This window comes from Barbus barbus, assembly GCF_936440315.1.
Source record: "Barbus barbus genome assembly, chromosome: 10".
Taxonomy (NCBI): domain Eukaryota; kingdom Metazoa; phylum Chordata; class Actinopteri; order Cypriniformes; family Cyprinidae; genus Barbus; species Barbus barbus.
The window spans coordinates 151,344-171,575 of NC_136738.1; the positions used below are offsets into that span (position 1 = coordinate 151,344).

A 20,232-nucleotide genomic window follows, 5' to 3' on the forward strand; every position below is an offset into this window, starting at 1 on the left:
TGCCATCGAGTTTTCCCAACAAGGAGTCTAAACGCCCCGGATATCGAGGAAAGCATAAGTGGCTGCGATATCGAGAAACTCCTCCAGTGGCTGCGGCATGTTTTCATCCTAACAGATGGCATCTAGCGTTTCTTGTCTCAGCCGTTTGTAAGGTCTCTCAGTAGCTGTGGTCTACTAAAAGACTCAAAAGCATCAGGGCTAAAGTGGAGAGAATAAAGGAGCGGGTCTTTAGGGAGTTTTATTCATCCACAGGCATCTTCCTATTCTTTTCTCCTCTTCTTATCGCTAGGAAAGCAGTGAAGTCTTACATTGCTTTTCTTGTTGCCCTTCGACTGAAAATTACAACCAAAAGCCTCACGATGTGGCATCGTATCAGTATTTTATCTTCTGAGTTGTGTATTCCGAGTTGTGTTGCGGTAAAAAGCGCCAGTAGCTCACCGAGTGCAACCATTTGACATCATCGACACAGAATATACTGTGCACATTGTGACGAGTCGGCTGCCTCCCCCCTGTCCATCATCACCACCCCGTCCCATATTCGCCGCCCTTCACCAGGCTCCCGACAGGAGTGGGTGTGTGAGAGAGGAGGGGCGCTGAAACAGCCAGGGCTGGCGGCGTGTGATGAGGCGCACCTGACGTGAGTAGAGCCTCATCACCGCCGCCGTGTAAACGCCGAGCGCGCCTCTCCTCGGGAGACCGGTCTCTTCCCCGTGCATGCACGCTGGTGTCCTCGTGGGTCCAGGAAAGGGAGCGTAGAGGGAACTACCTGCCGCCGCCAGAGACGCGAGCGGCCGGACCCGCAGTCCGGCCGACACTGCACCCGCGATACGGCCGTCGGGCAAGGACGCCGGGCCGTGGAATCCCGTCGAGCACCCGGGGATGAAGGAGTTGGACGAAGCCGCCACAGAAGCCGCCGTCACCCGCGCCCCGGGACCTCCAGACGGGAGCGCGTGCGGCCGCCGGACTCCGCCCCTTACCTGGACCCTTCCCTCCTGAACACTGCCCTCCTTCACGAGCCCCGCAGCACAACGAGGACACCAGATCCCTGTTTATTTTGGACACTTTTCCCCCTTTGGACACTTTATTTTAAATATTGTTTAATAAAAACCTCTCCGAGGCTTGACGCCACGCCCACTGTGTCTGTCGTTGGCTCCTCCCGCCACAACATAAAATAACGGTGCCCCCCATAGTCCAAAAACGATGTTGATTTTTTTAAATAACATACATCTTTCATGGGTTTTCTACTACATATTTCAGTGAGAGACATAATTTACTTTATTTTAAGCTATACGTGTCTTTATACCTGGGGATCCCTTTAAAATCAATTCTATAACGGACAGGAATATATGAAGAGACACTGAAATCATGGTAATATGTTCACACTCACGTTCATCCAACAGAAGTCAAGCCGCAGAACGTGAAGTAGAGAAACAGCTGTTTGATGTATCCTACATGCAGAGAGTGAGAGCACTGGTGTGTGTGGTGTGTGTGATGTGCAGGCTGTGCGTGAGCGGCTTTCCCCGTCAGCAGCTGAAGGCCTGGACCGCTCCCTGCATACGTGTGCCGCTGGAGCCCCAGTTCATGGTGCAGATGCTGGCTGCTGTCTATCACGCCATGTAAGTGTGAACACAGCCAAGACAAACTCACCTGAGCGTTGTTAGAGTCCTCTACAGTAATGCCTTTACTTGCATACCATTAAAAATAATGGACTACAGTGAGAATGTGGTGATCATTGAGAATATTGGGAACTGGAAATTACAAAAACTCAAACATAGTGAAGTATCCGAAATACAAATGTATTACAGTTATGAGAATATATATATTTTTTTATATTAGAGAGAAAATAACTGTTGTAATGATCTTCTCACAAGCCTGTAGTGACTAGAATTGAGTTCTAAGTGTATTTGCATGATTGTTTTTACATTTCACAGGTTAAGCTGTTAGTGTTGCATGATCAGGTTTGCTGTGGTGATCTACTAGTATGTTTGTGTGCGGATGGGCGTGTGTTTGTGCAGATATAACGGCGAGTGGGATGCTGGGAGAGAGGCTTTGGATGACATCCTGTACAGAGCTCAGCTGGAGCTGTATTCAGAGCCGCTGCTGGTATGATTCAGACGCCTCTCCTGTCTGTGGATGATTCTCTCTGCCGCTCGTTACCTGTTTCACGCTCTCTGCCTCTCTGCTGTTTAGCTGGGCAATGCAATGAAGAGCTGTCTGCCTGACAGCGCTCCGGGGGGACCTCAGGGGAGGAAGGTCCTGCAGGTGGAGGTCACTCCCAGCATCAGACGGATCTCCCAGTGCACCATCACCGCCGCATCCATCCGCAGACTGCGCTGGAAGAGAGAGGGTGAGGTGAACGCATCGCACACACTAGCTCCAGCAGACCTCACAAACACTGGACGACTCCTGGATCACTGCTGCACCTCTCTCCGTCATGCCATTAGACCAGGGGCCTCATTTATAAAATGTTGCACAGAAACCATCCTAAATTTGATTTTACGATAATTTCCAAGATATGCGTACGTGCGAGTCATAGAATGAACGAACAGAAATCGCGCGTACGCGTCTCTTTCAGATTTGAAATGTTTGAATCGCAAATGATTTTGAGCTTGCGCGCAATTGACTGGTTTCAGCTCTCTGCATTGTAAACAACTCCTAATTAATATCATTAACATATAAAAGATCACCAATCATCAAAGTTTAGAACAGCGAGCTGCAAGAACAGCTTATATTTTAAAAAAACCTGCAATACTCCGGCAATAAAAAGTGCGTACGTCTGCTCAGACCCTGACGTGACGCTAAGCACTTTTCCACGTCAAAGACCGTCTTTATAAATATGAACGTCGGCGTGGATTTAAGCGTACGCACACTCTACGATCAAATCTGAGCATACGCACACTTTATAAATGAGGCCCCAGGTGTCCAAACCTGTTCCTCTGCAGAGTTCAGCTCCAACCCTAATCAAGCACACCTGAAGCAGCGAATCAAGCTCTTCAGACTCGCTAGAAACGTCCAGGCTGGTGTGCTGGAGCTGGACTCTGCAGAACTTCTGGATCAGTACTGGACAGCCCTGCATCAGGACATAAAGTGTCATTATCATACATATCTGATATGTATTTTTTCCTGAGGTCCACTTAAATTGTAGAGGTATTTTGTGTCAAACATAGTCATAATTAAAGGGTTAGTTCACCCGAAAATGAAAATTCTCTTATGTCGTTCCAAACCCGTAAGACCTCCATTCATCTTCGGAACAGAAATTAAGATATTTCTGATGAAATCCGAGAGCTCTCTGACCCTCCCATAGACAGAAACACAACTATAATGTTCCCAGGTCCAGAAACAGTAAAAAACACAGACATCAGTAAAATTGACCATGTGACATCAGTGGCTCAACTTCAATTTTGCGAAGCTACGAGAATACTTTTTGTGCACAAAGAAAACAAAAAGAATGACTTTATTCAACAATTCTTCTCCCGCAAGTTACATCTTCCGCCATTTTAGAGAGTACCCAAGAATGTAATCAGCGCAATCAGCATATTTTTACGCTTATAGGAAAGTGTGTGTATGCATTGTGATGCTCCAAAATGGTGGAAAACGGTAACTCGGGGGAGAAGAATTGTTGAATAAATTGACAAACTCATCTGCCTTGAGCCTTCTAGTAATGCTGGAGACATTGATGAGCTTGTTCAGGTGTGTTTGATTAGGGTTGGAGCTGAACTCTGCAGGACTGAGGCCCTGTCCACACGAACGCGGTATTTTGTCCACATGCAAATGCAGCAGGTCACTGAAACCAAACATTTTTTAAAACTCAAAAACTCAATTGCAGTGTTATCGTGTAGACAGCGAAACCAGAGATTTTGGCTTGTGACGTCAGAGCATGCGCTGTTATCTCCGCCTACTGGAAACTTTTCAGGCTTCTGACTGTCCAACATGGCTTTACGGTCGAGATTATATCGCCACCTGTTCGTTTGGCATGCTCTTGACAGAACTTCATAGCATGCTTTTGTGTTTTCATGTGGACGGAGATTTGTTTTGAAAATGGAAGTAGGAAAAACTCAGTATATAAAAATACCCGTGTATGTGTGGCCTGAGTTTTGCAGTTCAGAGAAGTCAGAACACAGAGGTTTACTTACTTTTTCCTGGTCACTTAATGAAGGTGAGTCAGATTGTGTTTGTCTGTAAATTTGATTTGACATACTTTTTTTATTTAACATTTTTTAAGCTTGAATCATTACAAAATACACATTCCATGCCAATCTATACCTAATATGATTAAACTGCTTTTCATGCGGTGTACGCTTCACAGCACTGTACATGTAAACACCCTCTTCACATGTGAAATAAGCATCGTGCATGGACTCAGACACATGCCAAAGTTTATTAAAGTTAATGATCTGACAATAAAAAGTTTGAGCAATAGTATAAGTGAAGCCTGCCTTTACAGAAACCACCAATAGACTGCCAATAGACACCACTTATGTTTTTGAACCAGGGGAAACTTTTGAGTTCATGTTTTCTAGAGGACAATGTGGACACTTTATAGGTTTTGGAAGTTTATTATGTTTATAAGAAGCAACTGCAACCACTGTGCCCATCTTCACTCACCCTGACAACGCATCAAAATAGTATAAAAATCTTTTGGTTTGAAGGTTTTACTGTCAGGCAGACAAGGTCAGATGGGCCAATAAAAGCTCAAAGAGTTGTTCTAGCATATGATCTGATAGGCAATCTAAGCTTCCATCATCTGTCCAGACCACGTGTTGTTGTGTGTGACAGAGCGTGTGCCAGAGATGTTCTTGTGTCTGTTTTTTCACTGTCTTTGTGTTTTGGGTTCTTCACAGTGCACCCTGCTCATGCTGTTCTCCATGACACTAAGAAGCACATTTCCCCTGTTTTGTTACATCCCAGATTGTTTTGACTTCTCAAGTGATGCCGAGTTCAGCCTCACCATCCTCCCCGGCCGACACGCCCCACAGGACCCAGCGGCCAATCACGAGCCAGGAGGGAGGGGCTCTCTCACAGTCACACATGAGGGTAGGCAGGGGGGTGGAGTCAGATCATGGAGGTGGGCTTTTCCCTCTAGACTCACCCAGTGGCCTTGCTTCCTTCAGGGCACCTCAGCTTTCCCGGAATGCACCTCCCCTTGCGAGTCATGCTGACCCTGGTATGACGCACACGAGTGAATCGCGAGGACGTTACTGAGAATCCTGACATAAACACCAGTGAAAGTCATTCATTCTCATTGTCGAAAAGCTTCTTACAAAACTGCTTCTGTTGACTTGCATTACTGAAAGTAAATTTCCACTACTGTAGCTGGAACTGAGGCTCATCTCAAACACGTTTGTGAAAAGGCTTTTATGCAGACATGAAATTGTCTTGCATTCATTTCCGTAGTGTTATGCACTAATTATCAGTCCTCTGATAATAAATGATGTAAGAGACAGGAGATGATTTCAGTAGTTGATGAGACACTATTTCTAGAGATGTAAATAGTACAGTAATACCGACAATTGCAATTACTGATTTGGCAATTCTCCGTAACAATTTCAATACCAAAGATAAAAACAAGCGCTTTTGCAAATTCATTTTTAACAGTTTACCTACTTTAAATATTCTTCTTTTAATATTTGCAAATGAATAATTAAATAGGTGCATGCAAGTCATTTTCAACTAATAAATATAGGTTAAGAAGATGCAATAGTCAGTTATAAAGAACAAAGACCTACATTACAAGCAATAAACAAAAAGTGTCAAAGTAGTCCAAAGCAAAGCTTTTTGTGCTACAAACCAGTATGATTATGATTACAATAATAGACTAAAAGAATATTCATTTACATTTAATCATTTAGCAGACACTTTTATCCAATGTGACTTACAAATATGGGCAATAGAAGCAATACGATAGCAAATATGATAAAAATGATTTATCCAAATACCAGTTTGCAACATTAGGCAGCATATCAGACTGTTTTTGTTCAGCTAAAATAATTGGAACCGGATGACACACACAGCCTCGCACATTCAGGGTTAAAATCTCTTTCAGTAAAAATAAGTGAACTACAGTGAGAAGTGACTACAGCGGCTCATTCACATTAATGCCCAGATCTGTTTTGACATTAGAGATCTTATACTGTCTGTCAACAGTCCATTAAGACATAACTGATTGTACTTATATTCATATTATATTCATGTATTCAGCTGCATTATTAATGTATTCAAACGGCATTTGGAAGGGAGAACACTGAAATGCTGCTAATGTAATGTTTTGCAAGCAAAGAGAGTAGTTGAGGCACGTGTCTGATGACAGGCATTTATTCAACAAAACAAGCACAAGATGATGATACTGGAACAGCAAGAAATTAACTAAACTGCTAAACTAGACACAGGTGAACATAATCAGTATCCAAGGAAATACAGGAACAATACACCACCAGAACAACACACAAACCAGGTTTCCATCCAAGGATTTTTTTGCGAAAATGTTTTTAGTGCTTTAAAATATTTACGATATAGCTGATGGAAATGCCAATTATTGATTCAATTCCTCCTGTGTCGACAAAATCTTTTTCCGTTTAACTTTATGCATAAATTTCATATTGATACTTCAAATGTTGCAAAAATTAGTTTGGAAACACTTTTTGTCGAGAAAAGGGGCTTTAACGCAAATAAATGTGGTGTCACATGACAGAATTAGCCTATAGGCAGCTCGTGTTCATGGTGTTGCTCATGTTAAAGCACCGTTTCCCTGGAGTTCAAAAGCGCATTAAATCATATTCATATTATTAAATTGTATCTAAAATTATTTTATACATGGTAAGAAAAAGATGAGTTACCTCTCAAATGTACTCATCTTAATTTGGTGTTAGTAGACTAGCCTACGTTTACATGATTATTATAAATGTTTTTACAGTGCACTGTTCAGTTTAATTAGCCTGTAGTCCGTGCCTTTCAGCTTGACCACCATAACCCCGTGATATTATGCCAAGCACATTTTGTTTTACATGAACGTGAAGTACAAAAGTTTAAATGAATTCGTTTTGGCTTCTTAGCTTCTTATATTTTTATTCTTCTTTCTACCGTTAAATTTAAATGATTTGTTGTGGAGTGAGGGGAAATACTTTTTTTTTTTTTCATGTTTGTTCAGTATTTTTGTCTGACAGTATTTTATGATGACATGAACAGGCTGTTGTGGAGTCAGTAGGCTGTGCTTAACTGTGTGTGAGGCGCCGGCGCGGCCTACTCCTTCATTTGTGGTCATTTAAGAGTAAGACATTATTCAAAACTATTCAAAATATTTATTTTATTTGTGTACATTCACAATAAAAAACAAAATGTACTTTTGTGAAATAAAGGAAAACTGCTGCTTTCTCAAGAGTGCATCACAAAAATGAACCGAAATTCTGCATATAGGCTGCTAATTGTTGCAGTTTTTTTTCCTTCGATTTGCTAATTCATTAATTATTTAGAAAAATATATTTTGCATATGGGCCTGTTTCTTTTATATATAATGGCTTATGTTTTTCTCCGTTTGCAGAAGCACTGCAGGTGCTTGAATCCTCACATTCATGTTGTTTATGCTGTTTTTTCGTGTATAAAATGAATCCCTGGAAAACTAATTTAGGTGTTTGTAATGGGTCAAGCCACCTATCAATTTAAATTTAATTTAATTGTAATTTAACATAATCTTGTCAGTTAACGGTTAATATGGCTTAACGACCATCGGTTAGGAGAAATAAAATAACCGGAATGAACATTCATATATCCTATAAACGTTAATCAGAAAAATGATAATAATACAACTGCAACTGTTTATGATCATTGCTTGATTATCAACAGTGGCCTATCTATCTAGTCTATAACAAAGTACCAAAAAAAAAAAAAAAAAAAAACTCATGACACTTAATAAAAATTATCGTATGTAGGCCTATACAATTTAGAGATGACGTCATGACGCACACCATTTTATCAGTAAAAGGCCAGTTGGATGGAAACAGGCTGTAGACAGCTAATTTCGCAATTTTTTTTTTAACTCATATCTCTTTGTCGATAACAAAACAGCGCAAAATCTGGATGGAAACTTGATTACAGAGAACAAGTCCAGGTTTCCCGCAGCCCATATTGGGCTTGGAGCTTGTGTCACGGGGGACATTTATGAACCAAATGATTTACTGCTGCCCCACAACACCATTTCATTGTGATTTAGCAATCCTCTTGTAAAACTATTCATACTAAGCCTTATAATTAGTAATTGTATTACTTAATTTGCTTTAAAATAAATGCCTAAAATAAGTTTTGAGGTAAAAAACCCCCCCAGACATCTCTTGTTCAAACAGGAGAGCAGATAGAGTGATGATTTGTTATGGTTGTTTGAGATATGTTGTTTGGCTATTAGCTATTTTATTCTCAAAATTTGCATAATAAAATATTTATATAAAATAAAATCTCCTTGATAGTACTTTGTACAAAATATATTGAGAAGCATTTCAGTAATTGCAATAGGAGCAGAAATCTGTGCAGTGAATTGATGCACAGTTTATGTCAGTGTCTTGATTTCACTCAGTGTTTGTAAGAGGCTCTTCAACAATCGAGGTCCTCACAGCTCGTCTCATTCAACTGCATGGATAGCCGTCTCATCCCTGTACTGGTCATTTCCTCTCGCCATCGATCGTTCTCACCGACTGAGCATGCGCAATGTGTCTGACTATTCTGTGTCTTGGAAAACATCCCTAGGTTACGTATGTAACCATGGTTCCCCGAGGGAACGAGACGCTGTGTCTAAACGCTATGGGAACGCATTCAGCGTGACCGCACTCTGATTCATGTGTGTAATCAGTCCAATGGATGGGTGAGACGTCACGGACGGGGTACCATAGCGACCAGGAAGCTTAAAGGGGTCATCGGATTCAAAATTCACTTTACATGTTGAGCTGTCTACTACTGTGTCGACTCCGGTGCAGGGGAAGACAAGAATGTCTTAGATTAGGCGATTGAGGTGTTTTGTTGTTGAATGTAATAATGAACATAGAAGTCGTCATTTACTCCTGACATCTGAAGACGCAGAGTTTACAGTCTGCTCATCGCCCCATGGAAGAGAGGGGCGGGGTGAGCAGAGCTCATTAGCATTTAAAGCGACATGCAAGGAAATGGCCTGTTATGAACAGAGCTGATTTTGACAAGGCAAAAAGGGTGTTTTTTACACTACCATTGAGAAATTTTAACCAAAGTATGTTATAGACTTTTCATTAAGACCCTAAAGAATCAACTTGTGAAAAATGGGCATCCGATGACCCCTTTAAAAGCATGTGCGGTGGAGACAGGGGCAGCTTCTGGTAAAAAGAAAGAAGTGCTCGCAGGGATGCCGGAAGTATGGCAATGAGATGCTGCGTCTCGTTCTCTCTATGGTTACATACATAACACTGGGACGTTCCCCAGAACTCGAGCTGCATCGAAAAGCTATGGGAACGAGAATGCCCACATCACCAGACTTACAAATCCCTGCCTAGTGTGGAAGAGCACAGCTAAGGCAAGATAACAGAGGAGCCAGGAGTGGCATGGACATTGAGGTCATAGAACCTCACAAAAGTGAGCTGCATGGACCAGCCCGCAGAGTTACAAATGTCCAGCATGGGGTCACCTGACAGGAAGGCCTTGGAGGCCGCCACACTTTGGGTGGAGTAAGCCTTGACCCCCAAGGGAGAGGGAAGACCAGAGGACTCAGACATAGAGATGCCATCCATGATCCACCGACTGAGGGTCTGCTTGGTAGCAGGAAGACCCCTTTTGGAAGGACCATAGCATACAAACAATTGGTCAGATTTCCTCCACAGGGCAGCTTTATGGACATATACAATTAAGCTTCTGCTGGTCTGGGACCCGTAAGGGAGGAGGGCATAAGGCCTGCTGTAGGACGGGACGTGGCACGGAGGAGGGAACTTTAGGTACATTTTAGATATGTACCCCTCCTGATAGGAATCTCCCATGGAGAGCCGTCGAGAAGGGACACCAGGTCTGAGAACCATACTCAGCCCAAGGAGAACCAGAGTGTAAGGTCTCTTAAATTGCTAACAGGTCTACCTGAGCCTGGCCAAACACCCTCCATATCTGTTTCACCACAGGATGTCTGCTCCCTGATTGAGATGCCCAGGGATGTGAACTGCTCTCAGGGAGAGGAGTTTCCCTTGGGGCCACAGGAGGATCTGGTGCGCCAGCCTGTAAAGGGGGCGTGAGCGCAGACCTTCCTGATGGTTGATGTAAGAGACCACCGCTGTGGTGTCGGTGTGCACCAAAACATGATCGCCTCTTAGGTCTGGGAGAAATTTTTCAGTGCCTGAAACACGGCCAGCATGTCATGGCAGTTGATGTGTCACTTGAGATGGTGGCCACTCCACAGACCCTGGGCTGAGCAGCCACTCATGACCGCTCCCCAACCGGTGAGGGAGGCGTCTGTCGTTTATGTTACGCGATGACAAAGAGTTCCCAACACCAGACCCTGTGACAGGAACCAAGTGGTAAAAGTGCGGGGTGAGAGTGCAAGGTCGAATGGAAGAACCCGATATTGGTAAGCTTAGCCCCCGAAAGCAAACCTCAGGAACTTCCTGTGTTGAGGGAGGATGGAAATATGGAAGTATGCGTCCTTCAGCTTTATCGTGACAAACCAGTCCTTGGACCTGATCTGAGACACGACCTGTTTGAATGTAAGCATCTTGAACTTTCGTTTTTGAAGGGAATGCGCCAATCCCCAATCTGCCTAAATGCGTCTATTTGTGTGTGAATCATTCATGATCCTGCTTCATCTACAGAAGAAGTGAGTATAAGGGTTTTTTATGAATCTTTGCAAATCACCTTTCCTAATAATGTGCTAGTTAGCAAGTTCCGCGGCTAAAGTTTACAGTCTGCTCATCGCCCCATGGAAGAGAGGGGCCGGGTGAGCAGAGCTCATTAGCATTTAAAGCGACATGCAAGGAAATGGCCTGTTATGAACAGAGCTGATTTTGACAAGGCAAAAAGGGTGTTTTTTACACTACCATTGAGAAATTTTAACCAAAGTATGTTATAGACTTTTCACATTTTATAGACTCTCCACAGACCCTGGGCTGAGCAGCCACTCATGACTGCTCCCCAACCGGTGAGGGAGGCGTCTGTCGTTTATGTTACGTGATGACAAAGAGTTCCCAACACCAGACCCTGTGACAGGAACCAAGTGGTAAAATTGCGGGGTGAGAGTGCAAGGTCGAATGGAAGAACCCGATATTGGTAAGCTTAACCCCCGAAAGCAAACCTCAGGAACTTCCTGTGTTGAGGAAGGATGGAAATATGGAAGTATGCGTCCTTCAGCTCTATCGTGACAAACCAGTCCTTGCACCTGATCTGAGACACGACCTGTTTGAATGTAAGCATCTTGAACTTCAGTCGCATGACTGAATGGTTCAGCTGATGCAGATCTAAAATAGGACGCAACCCCCCATCCTTCTTTGGAACGATGAGGTACCCGCTGTAGAACCTGGACTCTCTGTGGAGAGGAGGGACCACCTCGATGGCCTCATTCCTCAAGAGAGTGCCTACTTCTTGTTCCATTAACAGAACTTGCTGGGGCCGGGTGTGGGAACGACCCAGCTGAAGCGAGGCGAAGGAGAACCGAACTGGATTCTGTTGCCTCTTTCTACAGTCTGCCGGACCCATCGTGAGACATTTGTCACAAGCTTCCACGCTGCCAGATTGTCTACTAAGGGAATCAGTCTCTCGAGACTAACCTCTGGTGGAATTGGAGCGGCTGCTCTAGAGACCTCCTTAGAGGTGGTGAGCCTCCCAGAGCCGCTATGTTTCCAGGCAGATGCTGAGAGATGCACTCGCTGAGAGATGCGCTCGCTGTAGACCACTGTGCCCTGAAGCACCGGGGGTATCCACCTTCAGATCCACCTTCAGCTTGGAAGACTTTGACCGAAAGCGCCATTGGGACTCTCGCTCCCTCTGTGGGGGAGCTTGTACGAAGCGACTTGGAGGGCAATGTGACCTTTGAGGGCCTTTAGGGACAATGCCACACCGGGAGACACATAGCCCATGAGCGTCTGTTCAACCCAGGGCGCCCTGTATCCATGCTCATTCAATCCTACAACATTGGAATAAATGACAAGCGAGGGACTGAAGAGATGGGCCGAGAATGGTCTTGCCCACGATCTCAACACCTCAGTGTGGACATCGGATAAGAACGGCAGACCAAACGGCGTGGAGGCAGCAATTTTGACCGTAAAAAGCACTCGGCTCAGCCTGCTCCTCGGCGGGCCAGTCGAGATTTAATTTGACCACAGCACAAGTTATCACCTCCACTAGCTCCTCATATTGGCGGACTCATCGACGGTTTTGACATTGACCTCCTCGGCGTGCTTCGCTCCCAAGCAAACAACACATAGGCTGTGTGTATCCCTGCCCGTGCTATATTACGTATTACATTTTAAAATATCTGGCAATTGGGGAGGGGGGGGGGGGGGGCATGAAACCTCAGTGAGGTTTGCCTGTGGATAGCTCAGAATCTAAACCCTTCAGAGCGAAGCCTGCCACCAAAAATATAAGTTCAGGACCTCTACAATATTCTGACTCGAACAGAGTGGTCCTGTCTGAACTATGTGTGTTTGTTAACATACCTGTATATTTATCTGTAAAAAAATATTTGGCTATTTGTTTGATGAATTTTGTGATGGGTGGAGGATTTTTATCCAATTTTTTTTATTGGTTGTTTGCCAGTTTGAATTTTGCCCTTGTTTGTATTTAAAGGATGCCATGTACACCTGCAGCCACTTAGCCCTGATGAAGGCCTGTGTGCTGAAACGCCTTAGCAAAATAAAATGTATTTTTTAATTAAATTTTTTGTTGGTGCTGACCCCTTGAGGTTTGAAGTGTTTCTGGTATTGTCCCAATCTAACAGTTTTTTTTTTTTTTTTTCACACACCTTGTTGATTGTGTGAAGTTGCACCGGAACAATCAAACAACCTTTTTGGAAAAAACGCTGAAAGTTTTAATTTAATTAAAATCAGGTCATGTTTTTATTCTACAGTACGTGCATAATTATTAGGCAAGTTGATATTCTGATCTTTTTTTTTTTCCAAGCACATTTGACCAATTCCAAACCACATCAATCTTAATAACTACTATTAATTTTGAATGTAATCATTTATAAGTCATATATAATTGTCAATGAAGGCTGGAAGTGAAAAACTCCTTATATTAAGGTGTGCGTAATTATTAGGCAGGTTTTCTTTTACAGATAAAAGGAGCCAAAAAAAGTGATTTAACTCCGAATGAAATTATTAAATGCCCATGAGAAGGATGCAATACTAATGCAGTACTAGAATTTACATAATTAAGGCATGACCATTGGAAATACTCATTGGGTCAGTACGGTCAGAAAAAACAGGTGGAGAAGAAAAGACACATGTTAACTGCAAAAGAATTAAGAATTAAGGTGAAGAATTAAGTGTGAAACCATCAGGAACCCGTGAGTCTGTAGCACCACCATTTTCCAGAACTGCAACCTACCTAGAGTCTCTAGAAGTGCAATGTGTCAGGTTCTCAGAGACTTTGCTTGGGTAAAAAATAAAATAAAATTACCCTTACTTAAGAATAACATGCTGAAGTTTTGTGAAATACATGAAGACTGAAAATGCTTTATGGACAGATAAGTTGAGAGTGACTTTTGAAGGACCGATAGCACATTCCTTTTGTACCACTCTTTCAAGAATTTATCTTCCAGAATCTGGCAGTAAGTTTTGAGAGTTCATTTTTAGTCCATATCTGCGAGAAAGACTTTTCAGGATAGAAGGAAAAATGAGCTCCCAAAACGTACTTTTAAATTATTAAATTTAAAATGAATAGTAGCTATTAAGACTTATGAGGTTTGGAATTGGTCAAATGTGCTTGGAAAAAATATGGTCAGAATAATTATGCATGCATTGTATATAGCTTATTAAAATGTAATTGTGATGAATGAGGACATGCAGATTGGCTGATAGTTAAACCTATCATCTGTTCAGTATCTTGTTACTTGTTACAGTCTATTATTCCTGTTTGGACCAGACAGAATTTGCATCGTTTTTTTGGGATATATTTAAACAGGATAGATGAAGATGAGAGAACTACTCTCGCATTAATTGCTGAAAGTGTAATTTGATTACTCAGTATTGAATATGTAAGTGCCTTCTACTCAGTGATTTAATGGCTCTTCAGTAACGAGTTGATGAGGTCAAAGCTATTTAAAGGGGTTATCGGATGCAAAATTCACTTTTAAAGTGGTTTGAACATAAATGAGTGTTGGAAGTGCGTGTACACATCCATCCTATAATGATAAAAATCCACCCAGTGTTTTTTTTTTTTTTTAACCCTATATTAAAATCCCCTTTCTAAAATCAGGCTGTTCTGAGATTCCTGACAGAATGACGTAGCTAGTTCTGTACAGGCCCCTCCCACGATAGTTGATTGACAAGACCGTCTTACCTTTGCCCCGCCCTGAGTGATCTGAGAGCTGTCCACCATTGTGTCGACTCCGGTGCAGGGGAAGACAAGATGTCGCCGATTAAGCGATTGAAGTCTTTTGCTGTTGGATGTAATAATGAATATAGCAGTCATCATTTACTCCCGACATCTGAGCCGCTGAAGACACAGAGGATTAACGTTACTTTCGCTTTGAAGTGAATGCAGCGATCCCTGATCTACCTAAATGCATCTATGGTTCGCGCGAATCATTCGTGATCCAGACTTACCTACAGAAGAACCGAGTATGAGGGTTTTTTTAAGATTCTTTGCAAATCGCCTTTCCTAATAATCTGCTAGTTAGCCAGTTTAGCGGCTAAAGTAAACTGTACTGCTCCTCACCCCATGGAAGAGAGGGGCGGGATCAGCAGAGCTCATTAGCATTTAAAGCAGCATGGCCTAAAAACGGCTTGCTGAAAACAGAGCTGATTTTGACAGGTTTAAAAAGCTGTTTTTTAACACTACCATTGAGAAATGTTTTACCAAAGTATGTTGTAGACTTTTAATTAAGACACTAAAGAATCATATCAGCTTGTGCAAAATGGGCATCCGATGACCCGTTTAATACACGGCCAATGAAATCACACAAGCGCACAGATCTGATCTTATTTTCAAGTGCATCATAGTTTGCTTTGAGACTGATTTGTCAGATTGTTCTCATCCCAGACCAGATCTCATGAATCACATCATTCTGTAGAGAGTCTTGTTCTTCTGTTAATTCCAACACAATCTCACTCCCAACTTTTTGATGCTCAGGGTACCCCTTTTTCGTAATTTTTCAACGTGCAGGGTCCTCCATTGCTTTGAATAAAAACCCTTGGCGTCAATATGCCGATGTGAAAGGCACAGGGAGTTTTAACGCCATGATTAAATTATATATTGGGTAATAATATTGCCATTATTGCATATATGTCGGGGTGTGATTTTTCCAATGTAAATGGTCACAACAGTTTTATTTACATTACACTATTTACACATTTATGAGCACGTAACCCAACCCCTGCCCCTAAACCTCACCTAAACCTTAATTCCAAAGACTTGGAATGCAACAAGACTTGATTGTAATGGTTTTATACTGCTTGTTTATGGTCAGTTTTTTAAATAAATATCTGTGACTGCACTTATATTTGCCTGTTATGTGTTTTATATTGTTCAGAAGTGGGTAGGTTTAGGGTAGGGGTGGGGTTAGGTGCTCCAATTATAAGTATAAATTTATATAAAATGATTTCTATTTTTTATGAATGGGATCCAAAGGGTCCTGACCAAGCGTCAAGATGAGACGAGTTGGGAGTGACAACGTGTTGTTACTCACTCCCAATGTTGACTGCAATGTTGAATGGTTTTCATGACACTCTTGTAACATATGTAGACAAAGGGCTCTCAGACAGCAATACGATCTGTCTCTTGAATTCATTCTGTCCTGTATGGTTTCTCTGTGGTAGACGCAGACCGGCTGAGTGGGGAGGAGGAATCCTCCGGGATGAACGATGCGGATGAGGGCTTCTCGTCCAGCGCGTCCAGCAGCAGCCAGCCCAGAGGTGTGCGCGGGAGGAAGAGCCGCCTGTCTGCTCGCAGGACCTCCAGCACCTCTCTGGACTGCAGGCCGGGGCTGGGCTCCGGCGCCGAGGCCCGCAGGTTCTCCATCCTCAGCCTGCAGGAGCAGCGTCTGCCAGAGGAGACGGAGATGCTTTCTCCTGGAAAGCAGAGCCGATCGCCCAGCTTCAACATGCAGATCATCTCACAGGTCTAGAACCAGCTGCCTCGTCCACGACTTTCTACGTTCAGTTGGACTGTCACTTCTTGACAGAAGAATTTTACCCCAAAACCGGGAACTGTCATTACTTTCTCATGTCATATCAACCCTGTATTTTTCTCATGAAACATAAAAGCGGTCCAAGCCAGGAAGGTGGACGGTGATTCAAACTGCCACTCAGTGAACACCGTACCAACTTCAAACCAGTTAATATTACTTTTACTTACCTTTCTACAGTCAAAAAAGAACAAAGTGAAATGTAAGCAGTTATTCACTGAAACTCTCTCTACTGTAGCTCAAGTCACAGCAAATGCTCTTTTCCCACTTCACACAGCTCAGTGTGATTCCTTTAACTCTGCTCAGCCACGTTGCTAGCCAGCGCCAGCATTTACTATCATTGTCACAAAATTCTCATGGCTCCCAGAATATTTAGTTGCATGAATATCTGAACATGCAATAGATCAAAAGAAAGAGCAGAGTCTCTGCTTTTAACAAACAAACAAAAAAGTTTTATTCTACCTTCATGCATTTTTTAAAATTGTTTTTTTATCTACACTCAAATGTGGATATGTTTCAAAAAAAAGCAAAATTTTGATCAAAAAGCTGAGAAAATGTCATTTAGTTAATGACTACATCCAGATCACATTCAGTACTGAGTTAACTTTAGGTGGTTTTGATTTATATGCTGTTTAATGATTGATGATGGTTATAAATGTTATACCACCTCCTACTGTATAACAGTGAAAACACAGAATGCCGGAAAATTTCATCAATGGTGGGGAAAGAGTTGAAAGCATGACCTGGCAAAAGGGAACGTGATCAGTCAGTAATGGCTTTAATGGCTGTGTTTCTCACACAGGGCTGCTGTCTGACTCTGAATAGTACGCTGGTCATATAGAATGCTTTAATGGTGCTCTCTGGAAAGGAAAGAGAGAAAGAAGTCACACAGGACTGAAATGACACAAGAGTAAATAATGATGGTTTCCATTGTTGGCTGAACTAATCTCTTAAAACCCGAAGCGACAGCTGGCCTGACAGCGATCTAGCCGTCACTCTCTCAGACCAAATCTGAGCCGGACCAACATGTGCGAATCGAACATTTGTGAATTTTCTGATGACAGTCAGCAATAAATCATCCCTAGTCCTCCAGAAGATTTAGTGTCTAATGCGGCCCTCTGATTTCATAAAAATACTTGTTTTTATGGCAGTTTTGAAGTTTTTCATGGTTATGTTCTTAAGATTATTATGACTGAAAAGATCAGAAGCCCTAATGACTGAACTTGGCAGACTCTCTGAGAAAGGGACAGTCAACATATAAATGGATTATTTATGCGATATACTTGTGTGTGAATAATGTAAAATACAATTCTGTCAGAAGACAACATACTGTAGATGTGGAGAGTTAGTGCTGTATTTTGCAGATGTTTTAATCCAAAGTCATCTTTGAAAAGTTTCAGTGCTGCTCGTGGCGTAAAGGTCCATGAATGGGAAGAGCGTTTATCTGGCGTCAGCCTCACACAATCACAGCAGTGTCCATAGAGCTGGTCTGCAGGTCAGGCTGTGCTGAGGCTGAGCTTTAGTAACGTGAACAGACATGGTGATTTTCTCAAGCCAAACTCAATGTCAATGTTAAGGCATGACATTAGTGATTTTATAGATGATCACATAAGCCTGTAATATGATTAAAGATCAGCAGTGTGTTTTGTCCAGCCTGAATTGAAGGCTCTCATACAGAAATAACTCAAGAGAGAAGAACCTCTTGCAAAATAACAAACCACCCTATGGAGACCAACAGAAGCTGTCTTGTGCTGTTGTTGTGTGTTATGTGAATTATATCTGCTGTATCTGTTTGCTGAATATCTCTGGTCATAATGTGGCATTACAATGTGTGTGTGTGTTCTATCTATGTGCTTGAGTATTCCAGCACAAAAGTGGATCTCTGAGATGTTTTTCTCTGATTTTGCTTTTTTTTTTTAAATGCACAGCTGTAATGTGTCTGTTAATGTCATTCTTTCTCATGTCTGTTGATACGTCTCCGCTTGTGTAGGTTGTGTGTCTCCGCTGTGTAGCTCCAGCAGAGTTCCTCAACTGAACACTGAACTGCCTCTGCTGAAAAAGGAAATGTGAGATTATACTGTGAATAAAAATGGTTAGTCATGTACCCGTGAGTGTGATTGTGTTTAAATTCTCTTGTCCAGTGCCTAGAAATAATACCATCTGTACTTGTACTTTAACATTATTGCATACGATTGCACTACAATCTTTGAGAACTGATCTGAAGCACAAACTAAACCATTATTAGGTTACTACTGCACCCTGATCTCCTACATGTACATTTATTCACTTATGCCGAGTTCATACTGCACGATTCTAGCCCCGATTTTCACTCACCGACAGGTTTTGCAAAATTGCTGACAAATGCCTGAAATTGGAGGTAAATCGGTACTCGTTCACATGAGTCAAGTCAACTTTAGTGCTTTTTAACAGTACAGATTGTGTCAAAGCAGCTTTACAGTATTAAATGGGAAAATAGTGTCAATAATGCAAAAGGACAATAGTAAACACTCAATTTTCAGTTAAAGGCAGTTCATCATTGAATTCAGTGATGACATAATCCAGCTCAGTTCAGTTTAAATAGTATTTGTGCAATCAAGTCGACGATATCGCTGGAAATGAAGTGTACACAACTAAGCAAGCCAGAGGCGAAAGTGAGGAACCAAAACTCCCATCGGTGACAGAATGGAGAAAAAAACCTTGGGAGAAACCAGGCTCAGTCGGGGAGCAGTTCTCCTTCAATTCCAACTGCAGCATAGTCAGATTGTGTAGAGGACTCATTTGGTTCCCGTGGTCTTGTCCCGATGGCCGTCTAGGTGATAAAGTCTTCACTGGGGATCTGTCTCTGGGGCTCATCTAGGTGTCCTGGCTGTAGAGGTCATCTCTAGGTGCTGATCCACCATCTGATCTGGATATGGACTGGATCTAGTGGCTACGGTGATCTCAGAATAAGAAAGAAACAGACTAATATTAGCGTAGATGCCATTCTTCTTACGATGTAACAAGTACATCATGTGTTATGGGGAGTGTTCCCGGTTCCGGTTGACCTAATTAATGCAGTCTAACAATCCTTTAACGGATTTGAATATTAGAAGTGTATTAGTGTGTTATGTGTAAGCCAGGTTAAAGAGATGCTCTTTAATCTAGATTTAAACTGACAGCGTGTCTGCCTCCCGAACAGTGTTAGGTAGATTGTTCCAGTGTTTGGGAGCTAAATAGGAAAAGGATCTGCCGCCCGCAGTCGATTTTGATATTCTAGGTATTATCAAATGGCCAGAGTTTTGTCTTGCCTTCTGATTACTCATTGCCATCTCATTTCGTTGAGCTGGTAGCTTTTCTCACTTTACTAGCAAGACGTTGTATTCTGATGCATTGGAAAGGTCCTCAAGCCCCTTCTCACACTCGGTGGATAAAAGATTCTTTATTTTTTATTAAATTAGAAAAAATTAAACACAGTCTTCGTGGCTCCATAGTCAAATTCTCAAAAATTTGGTTACCCTTCCTTGAGCATGTTAGAACTCTGCAGTTGGATGCAGTCTCTCTTGATTAATTATCCATCTACACTACTATTATTACTCCATTTATCCCGATTGCGCATTTGTATTGCCATGTTAGTAGCACACATTTGTAACTAAGCTATTTATTTATTGTGTGTATTTTTTTTTTTTTATGTATGTGTATGTATGTGTATGTATATATATATATATATATATACATACTTTTTTTTTTTCTTGTTTGCATGTTTATTACTTTCTGTCTTGTCATTTTGAAAATGCAATAAATAAATCATATATAAAAAATAAAAAAAATGGCCAGAGTTTTGAGATCGCAACGGACATGAAGGACTATAATGTGATAAGAGCTCGCTCAAGTACTGAGGAGCTAAACCATTCAGGGCTTTACAA

At 42.1% G+C, this 20,232-nt stretch overlaps 1 protein-coding gene across 3 annotated transcripts in view; it reads left to right on the forward strand.

The window, feature by feature from the left end:
- Positions 1-18,433, forward strand: part of LOC306876528 (hyccin 2-like) — a 35,608-nt gene extending 17,175 nt beyond the window's left edge. For all 3 annotated transcript variants that reach the window (XM_079427794.1, XM_079427795.1, XM_079427796.1), the window contains 4 exons: positions 1,500-1,616; positions 2,016-2,103; positions 2,191-2,347; positions 15,963-18,433. In XM_079427794.1, the coding sequence (XP_079283920.1) occupies positions 1,500-1,616; positions 2,016-2,103; positions 2,191-2,347; positions 15,963-16,270 (670 nt within the window). In that variant the 3' untranslated portion in view covers positions 16,271-18,433. The remainder of the gene's footprint in view (positions 1-1,499; positions 1,617-2,015; positions 2,104-2,190; positions 2,348-15,962) is intronic.
- Positions 18,434-20,232: the final 1,799 nt, after the last annotated feature.